The 16319-nt window shown below is 42.9% G+C and overlaps 1 protein-coding gene across 7 annotated transcripts in view; it reads left to right on the top strand.

Moving 5' to 3' along the window:
- CIT (citron rho-interacting serine/threonine kinase) overlaps positions 1-16319 on the top strand; it is a 118670-nt gene that overhangs the window by 76915 nt on the left and 25436 nt on the right. For 5 of the 7 annotated variants that reach the window (XM_048515138.1, XM_048515136.1, XM_048515140.1 and 2 more), the window contains 8 exons: positions 3889-3993; positions 5081-5221; positions 5359-5466; positions 6319-6481; positions 6727-6891; positions 12902-13039; positions 15656-15836; positions 16044-16135. In XM_048515138.1, the coding sequence (XP_048371095.1) occupies positions 3889-3993; positions 5081-5221; positions 5359-5466; positions 6319-6481; positions 6727-6891; positions 12902-13039; positions 15656-15836; positions 16044-16135 (1093 nt within the window). The remainder of the gene's footprint in view (positions 1-3888; positions 3994-5080; positions 5222-5358; positions 5467-6318; positions 6482-6726; positions 6892-12901; positions 13040-15655; positions 15837-16043; positions 16136-16319) is intronic. The other 2 variants (XM_048515141.1, XM_048515139.1) reach the window with 1 other exon arrangement.

Here is a 16319-nt window from a genome sequence, read left to right as displayed (position 1 = left end):
GGAGGGTTTACTCAGAAGCAAGCCCCATTGCCAGCAACCGAGCTTACTCCCAGGCAAAGGATTGCGCTTTAGTTCTTCACATGAGAATCATGGGGTTTAACAGCGTTTAACAGCGTTACCTACACTGCTTCCCCAAAACTAGGTCTTAGGTTTAATGCTAATAATCGAGCCCAGCAGCCCAGGCCAGCCTAGATTGGGGGGAGGGTGCGCTCTGTTTGCGCATGCCCACAGAGAGGGCTCTGAGTGCCACCTCTAGCACCCATGCCATAGGTTCACCACCCCTGTACTAGATGGTCTTGTGACTCTCTTATAAATAATTCAGGTATTTTCACTGATGGATCTGTGTACCAGCCAAGACAAGCGTACTCTAAATGGATCAAAGCCAGGAGATATTCTTGGTGAATTTATCTTCTGTTCCCTGAGTAGCTGTATTGTCATTGGCCACGCAGTGGTCTCCAAGGTTAAAAAAAAAAGACAGTGGACTTTCGCATCAGAGTAAGAGGTGACAGCGACCACCTACTAATAACTGTATTAACTGTAGCCTGAAATAATGGAATAGAGACAACAGCCTCCTGTTATTCCCTGTCCAATGATGACAAGGATTTACCACCAAGAATCAAGTGGGTAGATAATCTGAATGTGAAGTTTGATCGACTTGTAAACTCTTGGAGTATAGAGGCCCTGTACAATGAAGTTACCAAGGCAGTGGGCCCCTGTGTTACCTGTTGTCTATATGATTATTTTGTTCACCAGTCGACAACAAATGTAATGCATCCTCACAAGGTGGAGCGTCCTCATTCATTGTTTGATACTGATTCCCTTCTTTGGCAAGTACTATCTCAGTGACTTTTTGAATACCTATTTTGCTCAGAGACAACTATTTCAAGCCAAGATATTGAACAAGAGAAAACAACATCAAACAAAAACCTAGAACAGCTAGACAGAGGCCTCTAGGTCAGGAAATAACAGACAGCCTTGGGACTTGATTTCCCGTTATTTGGGTGATACCATAGAACTCTGTGCTCAATAACACTGCAGACCTGGTCAAGATACTTAAGATACTGATTAATTTTCAGGTCCAAACAGCTCCTCCTTATCTTACTTAGATCTTGTTCCATCAGACATTCCAGAATGGGCTCCTGTCGAGCTGGAGGAAGTGATAACTGAAATAATCAAACTGAAGAATAGGAAAGTGTCAGGGCAAATGGTCTTCCATCTGAATTACTCAAACAGCATAAAGAATGGTGGCAAGGTATACTGGCCTCCCTGTTTACCTCCATTGATCACTATGATATCTTCCCTAAGGCCCCTTCCACACATGCAGAACAATGCACTTTCAATCTGCTTTGCAGCTGGATTTTACTGTGCGGAATAGCAAAATCCACTTTCAAACAATTGTGAAAGTGGATTGAAAATGAATTTTCACGCATATGCGGAAGGGACCTAAATGTTGTCTGAATGCTCTCATTGTCCCTATATACAAGAAAGGTGACCCTTAGTCTCCAGACAATTACCAACCCATTAGCCTTCTCTCAGTAATTAGCAAGTTATATGCTAAACATCTGCTGGATAAATTACTTAAATGGACGAGGGAACATCATTTGGAGAACACATTGTTTTTTTGCAAGGGTATGTCAACACTTGACCACTGTACAATGCTGTCCTTTTTGGTGGAGAAATATAGTGGACCAGGATGGTGGAGACTTCATGTAGCTTTCATCAGTTTCAAGGGCACCTTTGATTCTACATTCAGAGATATTCTCTGGAATAAGCTATCTGAACTGGGTATCAATGATCGACTTCTCTTCCTCATTAGGAAATTGGGTTCCTCCACAACATGCCAAGTTAGGTGTAATATTGCTGAGCCGATACACCACCAAAATTTCAGTTTCCAAGGATGTTAAATAGGGCTGTATTCTGGTTCCCTTTCTATTCCACTTGTATTTAAGTGACCTGGCCCCTACGCATTTATCAGTCAATGCTCACTATCCCAACATTTGTCAGAGACGTATTCCCTTTTATTATGTGCTGATAATGCATTTTTACTGTCTCGCACTCAGAAGGGTCTCAAATGTTTCCTTAGGGCATTTTCCCAATTCTGTTAGATTAACCTACAGAAAATTAACATTGATATATCAGAAGTAATGGTTTTCACTATACTCTGTCTCACAAAAAGAACCAAGTGCTTTTAGTAGTGGTGAGGCATAAGTGTGTGCTTCCACAGTAGAAAATAGTCCTGAAGGACTATGAGCAGGTGGGTGAACAAGTGAGTGGTGAGTTTGGGTCTGGGGGGAGGCAGACAGGCCTGGCTTGGTGTTCGGGTCAGAGGGAGGGTGCGAGAAATGGGGAGGCCATTTCTGCTGTTCTAATGGCCTGGGTTAGTGTTTGGAGCGGAGGGAAGGTTGGAGGAGGCTTGAAAGGACTGGTGCCAGGCCAGGCAGGGCAGCAACAGCTTCCTTCCACTGTCACGTGGGGCCTGGCTTTATGTTTTGGTTGGGGTGCTCAGGAGGGCCCGGCTTGGTGTTGGGGGGGGGGGTTGGGTTGGAGGAGGAGGAAGTGGTGGTGGTGGTGGTGGATGAATTCACAATTCTACTTATTTCCTTTTGTGAGACAGAGCGTAGTACATGGAGAAAGCACAGACGGCAGATTAACAATAAGGCAATTGAACAAGTGAAATAGTACAAATATCTTGATATTCACTTCCAGTTTAATAACAGATGGGCCAGGCAGTGTTTGTATGCCATCTCGCTAGGCAAATGTGGTTCAACAGCAATAGTATGGGTTTTTATTTGACAGGGAATTACTATATTCCAGTTGTGGCAAACCTATGGCACTCCAGATGTTTGTGGACTACAGTTCCCATCAGCCCCTGCTAGTGTGGCCAATTGGCCATGCTGGCAGAGGCTGATGGGAATTGTAGTTCACGAACATCTGGAGTGCCTTAGGTTCGCCACCACGGCTATATTCCTCCTGCCCTTCAAATTCTCATAGGTAAAATGGCAGCCTAATTGCTCTTCGGGATACCAGTATAGATTGAGATGTTTAACAGTACTGTTGAAATTATTCAAACATCTGTTTTGAGAAGAATTGTTCCCACATGGGTGGGATATGCTGCTTTGTGCACAGAAATGGGCCAGCATTTGTTGGAGACTAAATCTTGAATACAAATGGTCAAATGCTGGCTGTGTCTTCATCATCAAACTAATCCAACCAGCTTGAGCTTTTCCTTACTCCAAGACACTACCCAATTCCAGTGGACCCAACTGGTTGCCAAGAAAATTAAGCCCATTGGCGCTGATATTGATTTGCTTTCCATGCTGGAGGAAAATCAAGCGTATGGCATGAAAAAGAGATGACCACTGGATACAAACCTACAGGAGTTAGAATCCCTTGCATCCGGAGTGCGCTCCCCTCGGCCGCTAGGCATTTTGCCATCTTTCAGATTAGCAGCACCTTATCTTAATAACTTAAATTTCCCACAACAGCGACATGCCTTTTCATTAGCCAGAATGAACACATTACCCTCCAGGGAAGGTTTAACAATATCCCATATAAAGATAGACTCTGTCCTTGCTCCTTGAAGGAGCTAGAAACTGTTCAGCATATGTTTTTGCACTGTTGCTTTATGCAAACGTTTGGGAAATTTTAATTCATGCTCTGAGAAACTCATATAGCACTTTATCTGACGAGAATTGTGATCCATTAGCTAGCTGATTTTAACCCATTTGTACTAATACAGTTGCTAGATTTCTCTCAGCTTTAAGATTGAGAGAGCAACAGTGTAAGCCAAGCTGATTTTAAAGCCTTCTATTTAATTCTTTTGTGCCATTAAAGGTGAAGGATCTGTGCTCTTTTTAATACATCCTTGTATGTATTCAAACTGTTTAGCTTAATGACTTGGAGAAGAAACACGCCATGCTCGAGATGAATGCTCGTAGCCTGCAGCAGAAGCTTGAGACAGAACGTGAGCTCAAGCAGAGGCTTCTTGAAGAGGTAATTCACAGTGCATGAGATGGCAGCTTTCGTCATTGAAAGATACCAGGAAATAGCCAAATAGTACTGTGGAGTTAGGCATGTTAATGTTAGACTGCAAAGCTGCAACCACTTTTATATTTCTTCCAGCTGTTAATGATGCTTTGGGAACAGGGAATTCTGTTCAAAACAGATTGAGGTTAGGATCAAGAACTCCCATCTTCCCCCAGAGCCATAATCACAGTAGGGGCCCTCAGAGCTGCAGTTTGTGAAACTCTGACTAGTTCAATGTACAGATCTCCCAGAATTTTGTCTAGCTTAGCTATCTTGTCTAAATGTCTGGGATGATGTACATTCGAAGCTTGTTCATTCACCTGTTTACAATTTTACATTGCTTACCGGAGAATGACATGACCAGTTGTATACTTCACTGCTTTTGCCTTCTCTTAACCCAACAGAATCTTCCAAAATGAACCAGTCTCCACATTATGCAGAATGAGGTAGTAAGAGCGAACTAACATATCCAAGGGAGACTGTCAGTGCATGCCCCTTCCTGGTGTGCTGAGCTTTTTACATGAAGCAGCATTCAACAAAATGACACCACACACACCTGCTTTGTGAAGAAGTGCAAAAGTACAATCCAAAATATTATATGCTGCCACAGGAGGTGGTGATGGCCACTAACCTGGATAGCTTTAAAAGGGGCTTGGACAGATTTATGAAGTCGATTTATGGCTACCCGTCTTGATCCTCCTTGATTGAGATTGCAAATGCCTTAGTAGACCAGGTGCTCGGGAGCAGCAGCAGCAGAAGGCCATTGCTTTCACATTCTGCATGTAAGCTCCCAAAGGCACCTGGTGGGCCACTGCGAGTAGCCGAGTGCTGGACTAGATGGACTGGTGTGATCCAGCAGGCTCTTTCTTATGTTCTTATTACCACCTCATCTTCCTAATGTATAGAACATTTGAGACCCAGCCAACCAAGAACCACAACATTTTAGTCAGTTGCCATAATTGCACTGCGTGTAAGAGAAAGGACTGCTTTTGGCAGCCAGACGTGGCATTGAATAGGTTAAAGGAATCTGAAGCTTTTGCTTTCTCCTCAACAGCAAGCAAAGCTGCAGCAACAGATGGATTTGCAGAAAAATCATATATTTCGACTGACTCAAGGCCTGCAAGAAGCTTTGGATAGAGCAGACCTCTTGAAGACTGAAAGAAGTGACCTGGAGTACCAGCTAGAGAATATCCAGGTGAGGGACAAGCAGCAGCTGTTGGTTTTGGAAATCTATCCTGGATTCCCTGCTTGTGCTACTGGGACTGTTTGGGGTGTTTGAATGGGTATCATTTATACTCTCTCTCTGCTTTTCATTCTTTTTCTATTTCAAAGGTTCTCTATTCCCATGAAAAAGTGAAAATGGAGGGCACTATTTCTCAGCAAACCAAGCTCATTGACTTCCTGCAAGCAAAGATGGACCAGCCTGCCAAAAAGAAGAAGGTGAGAAAAACACTAATTAACCAACAGTCGTTAGCCAGCTATGAAAGGTGTTTTAAAAAAAATATGGCAGGGATGCAAAGAAACCCTGCAATTAGCTCTTTGTGTCCAAGGCAGCTCTGGATATGAGTTTTTGGAGCAGCAGTTACTCCATGCTTGTGTTAAACTGTTTCTGAAGTGGAGGCGGGTGTTTGTAATAGCACATGAATAGTGGGGATGGGTCTGCTATTCCAAAGAGAAAAGATCCCATTGGGTGGGTGCAGTCTCCCAGGAGTACCAAAAACAGATCTTTGGAACTAATGGTTTAGACATGGTGCCTTTTTAAATAAGCCATACTGAATGATGAACATGCCCTAGTTTGAGATAATATTATAAAGGTAGCAGATGGTCTTCAGTTAGACCATGTTATATCACAGTATTTTGGTCGTCCTCCCTTTGAGCTAGCTGCTTGGAAAAATTAGGGAAACTACATAATCTTTCTTGGCTCAATTGGAAATGTGTGACACAAGCCAGGAAGAAATGCTTTCACAAGTAAGCAGAGCCCAGGAGTGGCCATTCAAGACTTGCTTGGCCTTTGGCCTTTTACTTATGACCTGGAAACAGCTTACATAATGCCATACTGTTTAGACAGAGATGAAACAGCAGTGGAAACTGAATTTCATTTTCTGTGATGGTGGATGAATTTCTCCAGAGAGAAAACCAAAACCAAATGCTCCTTGAAAACAAATTCATTTCTGTACTGAGGTGAGGAATGCTGTCAGACCCTCTGGTCTGAAGTTAGTTAGATTCCCCTTAGTCTAGTTTAAACCATCACTTACTAGGAGTTAGGAGCTGTCTGTGTGTTTCTGTTGCTAGGGCCTGTTTAGTCGACGGAAAGAGGACCCTTCTTTACCCACACAGGTTCCTCTGCAGTACAATGAGCTGAAGGTGGCATTGGAGAAGGAGAAGGCCCGTTCGGCTGAGCTGGAGGAGGCCCTTCAGAAAACACGCATTGAGCTCAGATCTGCTCGAGAGGAAGGTAGGGGGCTGCTGAAAAGTTGAATCTGAAGAGGAGGGTCATTTTTAGCCCGGACTTGTCTCATATTTTGTCTGTTCTGTAGCTGTGAAAATGTTTTTTTTCTCTTTTCTTCCCCCACCTTTGTTTGCTGTTGAGGATCCAATAGCAACACCCTTGCTCCAGGCTCTAACTCTTAAGGTTAACGTAGAACCACTGCTGCTGCTTGTGCTGGGAGGAGTTAACTAACCATTTATGTGTATCTGTAGCTGCCCATAGGAAAATTACAGACCACCCTCACCCATCCACTCCTGCCACGGCCAGGCAGCAGATCATCATGTCTGCCATAGTCCGGTCACCAGAACACCAGCCCACGCCCATCAGCCTGCTTGCTCCTCCCTCAAGCCGCAGAAAGGAGTCCTCCACACCAGAGGGTAAGGCTTCAAAGGGTAGGGTGGGGGTTATAAGGAGTATCTCACCCCTAGGGATACCCCCATCCCTGATTCCGTTCTCACCCTGCTTTTCAGAAAGGCACATGAGTATGGCAAACCAGAGGCAGTCAGCAGCCTTGCAAATTTGTTTGAGAAGAAGTAGGGCAATTATAAGAACAGAGGCATTCTTCCTCATCTTTTCCTCTTCGATGCTGCTTGCTCTTCGGCATAAAATCCTTCTTTGACTGAGATTACAGACTGGTGTTTGTAAAATACCAGTTAAACAAAAACACTGAAGCAAGGCAGCTTCTTAGTGAGGTATTCCAAATAGATGTTTCTAGGACGTGAAAATATTCCTCGGCCCCATCTACTTCGGGTACGCACCTGAGCAGATGCTTTGTAGGCCCATGGTCACCAATTCCGTTCTTGGCATGTCCTGTTAAAAAGAGACAGCAGAGAGATGGGTTGGCACAGATGTCTACTTGGCAAGCACAGTAGACTGCACTTGGCTACCTGTTCCAGCTTGGTGCAAAACAGTTTCATCGAATCATAAGAAACAGAGTTGGAGGGGACTTCAAGGTCATCTATCCCAACCTCCTAGATTTTCATATATTTATAAATGAGAAACTGGGAATCTGCAAGTGTGGATTTTTGTGAAGGGTAAGATCTGAACCGAACTGCTTTAAAAGTTAGTATCTATGAGATATTTGGAGTTCCGTTCTAATGAAGCTTTTTCTATTCAAGGAAATTCATCCGTTCTTACCTTGTTTCTCTTTTTCTTCCTCCTTTCCTTTCCTTTCCTGTTTTGTTTGGTTTATTTTACTTGTAAAACTCCATGTACAGCAGTAGAATTACATAATGAATACATAGAGAAAGATGAGATTACTACAGATGAATACCCAGTCTTTCATGGTGTCCTTCCATAGTTCCTTGAAGAGCTACTAAGCAACATGATAACCTTTAATTGCTGGATAAAGCAGGTGGAAAGACTGAGGCAAAGGGGGATCAATGGACCCCCAGATAAGAAGCAGTGGGAGAAATCTGAAGAACTGGGAACAGGAGAAAAATAGCCACTAGTGGCATTTGACAAAGCCTTGCACAACAGTTCATATATAAGGCAGGTTTTGTGGCACTTCTCACATCCCTGCTTGTGTAACAAATCCTTTTATGAGTGCCTTGCCCAAGTAGAAACCCATCTTTGGGTTCAGTTTCCCTTTTTCATGTAAGGTTCATTCAAAATGTAGAAATGGCCCTTGGTTGTTCTTTATAATGTAGTATGTGACCTGTACTTTGCAGTACAAGAGGTGAATAACTTAACCCAGTCATCATTCATCATTAGGGTGAAATCCCTAATAATTAGGGAGAAATCCCCTTTTAATAATTTTTTCATAGAATATCGAAGTCAAAAACATAAGTTGAAGGTTCTTTAATATTGGGAGAGTGGGATTCTGCTGGTGGAAGAGCCTCGTACATCAGCTGAAGGCTCCTGGCACCAGAGTAAAGTAAGACTATTATTATTAGTGGAACAAATCCACAGGACACACTCTTAGGCAGTGGCATATCTGCAACGGGGGGGTGGGTGTCAAGTGACCCCAGGCGCAATGGCGAGGGGGCAAAATCTCCCCCATCCCCTCCTCCCCCACTCCAGCTTGGAAACAGCCTGGCTCCTCAGCTGGCCTGCTGCTGTGGCGCCCATCAGAGCAGCCCCCTGCCCCCCCTTCCCGCAGGCTGCCTCCTGGCCAAGGGCCTGAGGAGGGCAGGAGGCAGCATGCGGGAAGGCCAGGGGGGTGACTCTGACAGGTGTTGTGGAAGCAGGCTGCCTCAGGAGGCGGCCTGCCGCTGCGGCGCCCCTCTGAGCTGCCCCAGGGGGGAACCTGGGCAGGTTCTCTGCCCAGGTGCCATTTCCTCCCGGTACGCCTCTGCTCTTAGGTGTAAAGTGCAGATTTCAATTGAACACAGTCCAGTTGCCAGTGTCATCATAGTTTAGAAAATCGTAACAGCTTCTTGCTGAAATAGCAAACAATATGCTACCTCTGAGTACAAACTAAAAAGAAAACAATTCTTTGTCACCGTAGTTAGCTTCGTTGAAAGTTCATCTGTTGTGGGGAGAGGGGGGAGTTGTACCTTTCAATCCTTTTCTTCAACGATTCTGAAAACACTGAAGTCATTTCTTTTTCTGACAGATATTTTGTCTGAAGAGACTGCTTGCAGCTAGATTTTCCTCAGTATGATATACTCTAAGGAAGAATTTTCATTTGACTGCCTTTTTAACATTCTGTAAGCAGCAAGCTTCTCTGAAAATCTGGTCTCGTTGCAATTGGATGTGAGAGCGTTCAGAATTTAGAGGGCTTTAGTGTGCCATTAATAGTGTGGAATTGATGACAGAGATGCACAAATGACTTGCACACTTTCCCGTATTTCTGGTGCCTCATGCAAAACAAGCTATCTTCCCTGCTGGAATAGAAGGAAACAAATAAATGAGTGCAAGGACGATAGAAAATAATCAAAATATGTATAAAGAATTTGGATAGGAGGGGTTTGAAGAATGGGGAGCTGGAGGCCAGTGGCTTATTCAGGCAGGTATATATCATGCCATGACTGGATGGGGGTGGATTCCTCTGTGCATAGTTAATTGTGTGTATGAACACACCCACGGCGTCAGGGGACCTACTGACAGGGTGAGAGATGTCCTGATGCTCCAAATAAGATCCACTATTAACAAGCAAAATAAAGGCAACGAGTTGGAAGGGAAGAGAAGGGATGATATTCCTAGAGGGATGTAGAATGTCCTGGAGATGGTGAAGAAAGAAAATTGCATGATATTGCCGAAGTAACAGAAACCAAAAGGAATTGGGGAGGAAAGCTGAGTGTTTCTCAGGGTTTCTCCATGAGGCAAAGGGCATGCGTAGACTGCAGGGGTGTATTTAAACCCTTGCATGGGCGGTGGGGTGGGGGGGAGAGAGATGAGGGAATGGGGTGGGGAGGAGAGATGAGGGAGTAAGTTGGAGTCAGGATCATCCCAGGAAGCAGGAGGATTTGGGAGCTGTAAAGCCTACTCCCCACCCCCCCACCCCCCGCCTTTAATTTTGCATAAAAATAGACACTGGAACAAGTAGAAAATATGGAAATTTTGAAGGCACAACATTTTTTCCCTTCAAGAAAAATGGAAATTTGTGGGAAAATAAATATTTTCCTATGAAATTAAACCTACTTTTACTGATACAACATAATAACATGAGTCTATAACTCAGCATATATAAGGCAAAGATTAAACAATACACTGTTATTACAAGAAGACACAGTACAGACGTGTAAAGATGATTTCACAGAATTATTCAGTATCAATACTACAAAAGAAACTACTGCAACAACTATTTGGGAAGTCAGAAGAATATTATTAGGAATAGCTGCAAAGAGAAAGAACAGAAACGAGAATCAAAGAAAATAGATCAATGGAAAATTGCAGAAGAAAAACATAAAATTACTGGAAGCAAAAAAAAGAAAGTCAGCTATTAAGGAAAGCAGCTACATTTAACAGATAAATAAAAATAAATAATAGGAATCTTACACACGAGGTCCTGAACTTAATATAAATTGCTCCCCTACTGAGCTGTAATTTAAATCAGAGGTTAGAATGGAAAATGGGGGAGAGAGCTGTTAGTTTTCATAGAAATGTGCCAGTACAGTTAGAAATCTTTTTTTAGTCAATGCTCAAATCAGAACACAGATGAGCACAGTTCCTGCATCCTTTCCTCCGTCATTCATTCTTGTGCCCTCCAACAATGATCTTTTCTCATCCATATGGTTTCTCCTTTCCTTATTCAACATTTCAGAAGAAATTCTGAAAATATCTCTCATTACTTCCATTGCTAACATTTTCCCAGTGATTGGTGGTGAGTTTGGATACAAGATTTTCCTGTCTCATATTTGCCTAACGAGGGTCTGTACCTTCACTTGATCTTTTACACAATTTATGCAAGTATCAGTCTCTGCTACTTTTCTCCTATGGGCCAACGTTTAAACCATGGAAGCCAGATTCTACTAGCTCGACAACTTCCTTATTGAGCCAACCATTCAGAAGTGCTCTTGTCTGTCCTAGTGTGAGGTGATTTCTAGGTATCCTTTCCAGTTAACATGTTTCTACAGGATCTTGCATTGTCTTCCTTGACTTCCAATAGTTGGAATTAAAGGGTTAGAGTTAGTAATACTCTGTTTAGATATCTTTGGATTTCCAGGCCTGTCAATCTTAACAAAAATCTGTTAGTTCTTACTAAGCCCTGTACCATCTACAGCAGTAATTCCTAGCAAAAGTTATTGGAATGCCAAACTTTCCTGCTTCTTAGTTATTCACTGTAGTGAGTGTCTTCATTTTATGGATGTCTGAAGTACAGATTGTCTGATGTTAGTGTAGGTATGTTCTTGTGGGTTTTTTTCATGTGAAGCAGTCTTGTGGTCTGGAACTGGTGTCATGTTGTGGCCAACAGTGTGAACTATAAACTCAAGGAGTCCTTGATTCAAACCTCACTTCAACAACCAATTTACTGTATGGCCTGAGACATCTCCCCTTGTTCCCCCAGCCTCACAGCGTCCAGTCGTAGTATTGGGGCAATAAAACTAACCTGCCATAAAGGGGCATTGCAGAGATTATCAAGATAATTATGTGAAGTGCTGAACTGCACAAGTGCCAAAGGTTTCTGTAAGAATAATATCTGTAGACCCTGAATTTTTAAAAAATTGACTGGCCCACAATTTTAACACCAACATGTCCCATTAACTGTGGAGGCTTATCTGGGGAATTCAGATTAGCCTGTGCAACTCCCACACATGCCAGCTGGGTGACCTTGGGCTAGTCACAGCTTCTCAGAGCTCTCTCAGCCCCACCTACCTCACAGGGGGGTTGTTGTGAGGGAGGAAGGGAAAGGAGATTGTAAGCCCCTTTGAGTCTCCTGCAGGAGAGAAAGGGGGGATATAAATCCAAACTCTTCTTCTTCCCTTCGGATTCTGACTCTTATCAGCAGTAAACAGCCAGGCTGGCTGAGTTTTGCTGTTTAAATTACTACCCTTTTGATTTTTACTGTGTGAAACACCTTCATTTTACAATTATTTTGGCAATTTCTTGCTTTTTACGATTTGGCACAATATTTCTGCCAAATTTTGATGAATATTGCTCTGGTGAGAGCAATGAATTGGAAATTGCTATAAAAGTTATTGTCGTCTTGTCAAAACCAGTGATTGAAACCTACTTATTTGTCCTAGGGGTGGCCACAGCGTACATTGAAGGGGCTGGTATAAGATGTCCTTGCTTTCCCATGCATGCTGCCCTAAACATCTGTGGTGCTGGCACATGCAGAAATGAGCAATTGCATGCATTGAATAGTTGTATGCGCTGGCAATGCACATACAAACTGTAAGCAGCATTTACCAGTTCCATGTCCAGTGCTGCCACAGTTCAGGACTTTTTAGCAGATGTAAGCAACTAATAGGAACCCCATAGCACAGAGTGATGAGTTGCAGTACTACAGTCAAAGCTCTGCTCACAACCTGAGTTCTATCCCAACGGAAGTTGATTTCAGGTACCTGGCTCAAGGCTGACTCAGAGGCGTAGCAAGGGGGGAAAGTGCCCAGTGCACAGGTGTGTCCTCTGCCCCATCCCGCCCCCTGGAATGCCCTCACCACGCCCCCACAGGAGGCGTACCTGGTGCATCTCCCCGCCCCCTTGGAGCTATGCCTCTGGGCTGACTCAACCTTCTATCCTTCTGAGGTCAGTAAAATGGGTACCCAACTTGCTGGCGGTAAAGTATAAACGACTGAGGAAGGCAGCGGCAAACTAACCCATTAAAAAATGTGGTGATGTGACTTCACCCATTGGTCAGTGATGACCCACTACTTGCACAGGAGATTGACAACCTGTACCTTTTTAAACAGCTGGTGCCCTCTAAACCAATGAACTTGGAAAGATGAAAAGTCCTTTGTGCTGCTTTGATAACATTTTACTGCTTGCTCCTTTCCCTAGAGTTCAACCGGCGGCTGAAAGAGAGGATGCACCATAATATTCCTCATCGGTTCAATGTGGGACTCAACATGAGAGCAACAAAATGTGCAGTTTGCTTGGATACTGTACACTTTGGGCGGCAGGCATCAAAATGTCTTGGTAAGAGTCTTGTGTAAGAGAAAAGGAGGACACAGAGGATGGAGTAGAAGAATGATCATCATTTAGTATTCTGTTTGCATCCTAAGATTTGATCCAGAATGCAGTGGAGTGATTTGGCAGCGAGACAATCGAGTGCTCAAGTGGTAGAATAAGACCGTACCACTTCAGAATGCACTAAAGGGATTCTATTTTTTTCAAGTTATCTGACATTAATAATTCCCTCTGAGTAGAAAAATAACCTGGCATATGAAGGGTTAGCCTAGTACCTTCCTCCCTGAAGGACTTCATTTTTATTTGCGAGGAGTTTTTATGTGGAGAGTATTAAGAATACCTGAGTTTGAAATTGTTTAGCCATTCTGCTACTTCAGAATTGTATTAAGGCATGTGTAGACCAGGCCTAAGTTAATGAGACAAATGTGGGAGGAAGTAATGAGCCTGTTGTGCGACCTGCTTTGACAACCTATCATAAAGGCTTCCTTTTCCTCCTTGTACTCATGTTGTGGAGCTGCCTGTCCAAATTCTTGCTGCCATTTACTGCTAAGAGTCCAACTATGAGGAAATGCCGCAGTCTGGGTTCTCTTAAAGTAGGGAATCATGGGGGAATCCGTTGGCAGCCTGAGAGGAGAAGGAATCTACCAGTGAGCAGCAATTCTTTGAATGCCTACTTTGCAACCATGAATTGAGAAAGGCAGTGCCCTCCATCCCAAGCGGAAGCACACTTCCTCATTGTGGATTGGGGAAGAGACTTCCAGCCACCTAGGGCAAGAAGGGTTAAAAGGTTTAAACATCCTGTTAGCATTGTTCAAATGCTAGGAATTGGATTATTTTACATAACACAGATGGGGGTAAGGATTTACATCTGCTCCATGCCATCCAAGGAGGCACGTAAAGGTGAACTTTTATATTAAGTTTAACACAGTGATATTATTTTATTTTTGTTTCTTTATATCTGTGTAGTTAGCAGGCATGATAGTTATTTTCCCTTCTCATGTGTGGCTTAATAATCTGCAGCAAATAAAGTTTTTCTCTGTAAGAGACTGGAGTGTTTCAAATTCTTCCCTCTGTGCCTGGCTGCTTACTCATGCACACACTGGGGAAGGGCTAAAGTAATTAGAAAGCTGCCTTTTGTACATGCCCAGAGGCAGCCTTTACAAGTGTTTCCCAAGCCACTAGTAAATTGGCAGGCTGGACTTAGTTTGAGGTGTTGGCACCAAAGAAGAAGAAAACACTTACATGCAAGTAAACAAAGACACTTGGTGGGTTGATGATATTACTCACCAAAGCTTCCTCGATAAACTTAGTTTCAAGGAATAGGAGTACTGATCCTCTTGCAAATTAGAAACTGGTTTAATGGCAGAAAACAAGAGTAAATTAACAATGGATGGAAGCATGCTTGGAGTTCCACAGAGTGTGTGCTACTTAATGTGTTCATGAATAACCTGGAATTGGGGTGACCACAAATTATTCAGGATGACGAGGAACCAAATGGTTTGTGAAGTGCCCCAAATAGATCTCTCCAAACTGGATGAGTGGGCAACAATTTGGAGGAGGAGGTTTAGGGTAATTAAGCGTAAAGAGATGCACGGTGGGTTGAGAAATCCTACCTTTTAATAAATGTTGATAAAGTCTGAACTGGCAATGTGATTGGTCAGGAAAGAGATCTTGAGGTTGTGATGGACACTTTGTAGAAAATGTTGGTTCTCTGTGGCAATGGTAGAAAAAAATCTGTGAAAAGGGAGAACTGAAATGATCAAAGTGTTGAACCACTTCCTTAAAAGGAAGACCAAAGTGTTTGGGCTTTTTAGTTTAAAAACTAAGGGGTACACAGATTTATACAATTATGCATATGGTGGGGAAAGTGAGTTGAAATAACATTTTCCATCTTTCATAATGCTAGAACTGACAAGGACCCAGTTAAGTTGACGGCTAGTACCCTTAGGACAAAGGGAAAAAAAGTATTTCTGGCAAAATGTAATTAAATTGTGAAATACGCTGACTGCCACATAATATAGTGAGGCCGCTAGTTAGGTTACTTTAAAATAGGATTAGACGTTTACATTCTCTTACAAAGAATGGATCAATTAGTGACTTTTACCTACTTAAAATGTACATGTTCCACTTTATAATCAGGTTAGCTAAAAAGCACCAAGTTGCAAATGCTTAAATGCAGTATAACAATCTATGAACAAGATAAAAACACTTTAAATATTGACTAAATGGAACCTCCAATATTTAAGCAGTGAGGTGGGTTTACTGAAAAATATTTGAACTGGAAACCATTCCAATGCCTTAGAGTGTGATTTAATTGAAGGTGTTTATTTAGACATCAATCAAAATAATTTAACAAAATTTGAAAAGTACCCCGTGTTAATTTTTGTTCCAATAGCAAAAAAAAATGCGTGAACTGAAATGTTGGATGGGGGGGGGGGGGCAGGATTGAGTGACTTTTAAACAGTATATTCAAACAAATCCAAAGCTTTATATGGACGTTAAAAAAAATTGGTTAAATATTTAAAGACTGGATTGCAGGTAGCTCCTTCACAGTGTTTAAATGTAAGAAGAAAACCCTGCAGGCCTGGAAAACCCTCTGATTTTAGCTCGCCTTCCCTCTTTCAGAATGCCAAATGATGTGTCATCCCAAATGCTCCGCATGCTTGCCAGCTACTTGCGGCTTGCCTACAGAATACGCCACTCATTTCTCTGAAGCTTTTTGCCGGGACAAATTGAACTCTCCTGGTCTGCAGCTGAAAGAGCCAAGCAGCAGTTTACGGCTTGAAGGATGGATGAAGGTGCCAAGGTACAAACGTGAGTCTCTGTGCTAAAACGCCAGCCCAGCGCTTGTGCCGCTGCAGGAGGAGCGCTCTGTAGACTTAAGACGAATCTGCCGAGGCCATTTGTCTTGTTGCTGGTGAAATCCCCACAGGGTTGGCTGATGTTCCTAATTCTCGAAACGATTGCAGAACCTCTAATGTGACTTTGTTCCTTCTTTCTTCTGCGTTTTCAGAAATAATAAGCGTGGGCAGCAGGGCTGGGACAGGAAATACATAGTTCTGGAAGGAACTAAAGTGCTTGTTTATGACACAGAAGTACGAGAAGGTAACCTGGTCCATCTGATTAGCTTTCCTGTCTTCTCTGACAATGCATGCTCTCTCTGTCTCTTCATACACAATTTGGGCTTCCACCGAAATTTGAACTCGGTGGAACAGGAGAATGGTTTATTTTTGAGGTTCCCTGGACTTCCAACTTTTTTACTTTGAAGGGACTCCTCTCCGTATGTAAT

The sequence above is a fragment of the Sphaerodactylus townsendi genome, linkage group LG13, assembly GCF_021028975.2.
Source record: "Sphaerodactylus townsendi isolate TG3544 linkage group LG13, MPM_Stown_v2.3, whole genome shotgun sequence".
Lineage (NCBI taxonomy): Eukaryota > Metazoa > Chordata > Lepidosauria > Squamata > Sphaerodactylidae > Sphaerodactylus > Sphaerodactylus townsendi.
Note: the sequence above shows the minus strand (reverse complement) of the source record. Positions and strands in the feature narration are given on the sequence as shown.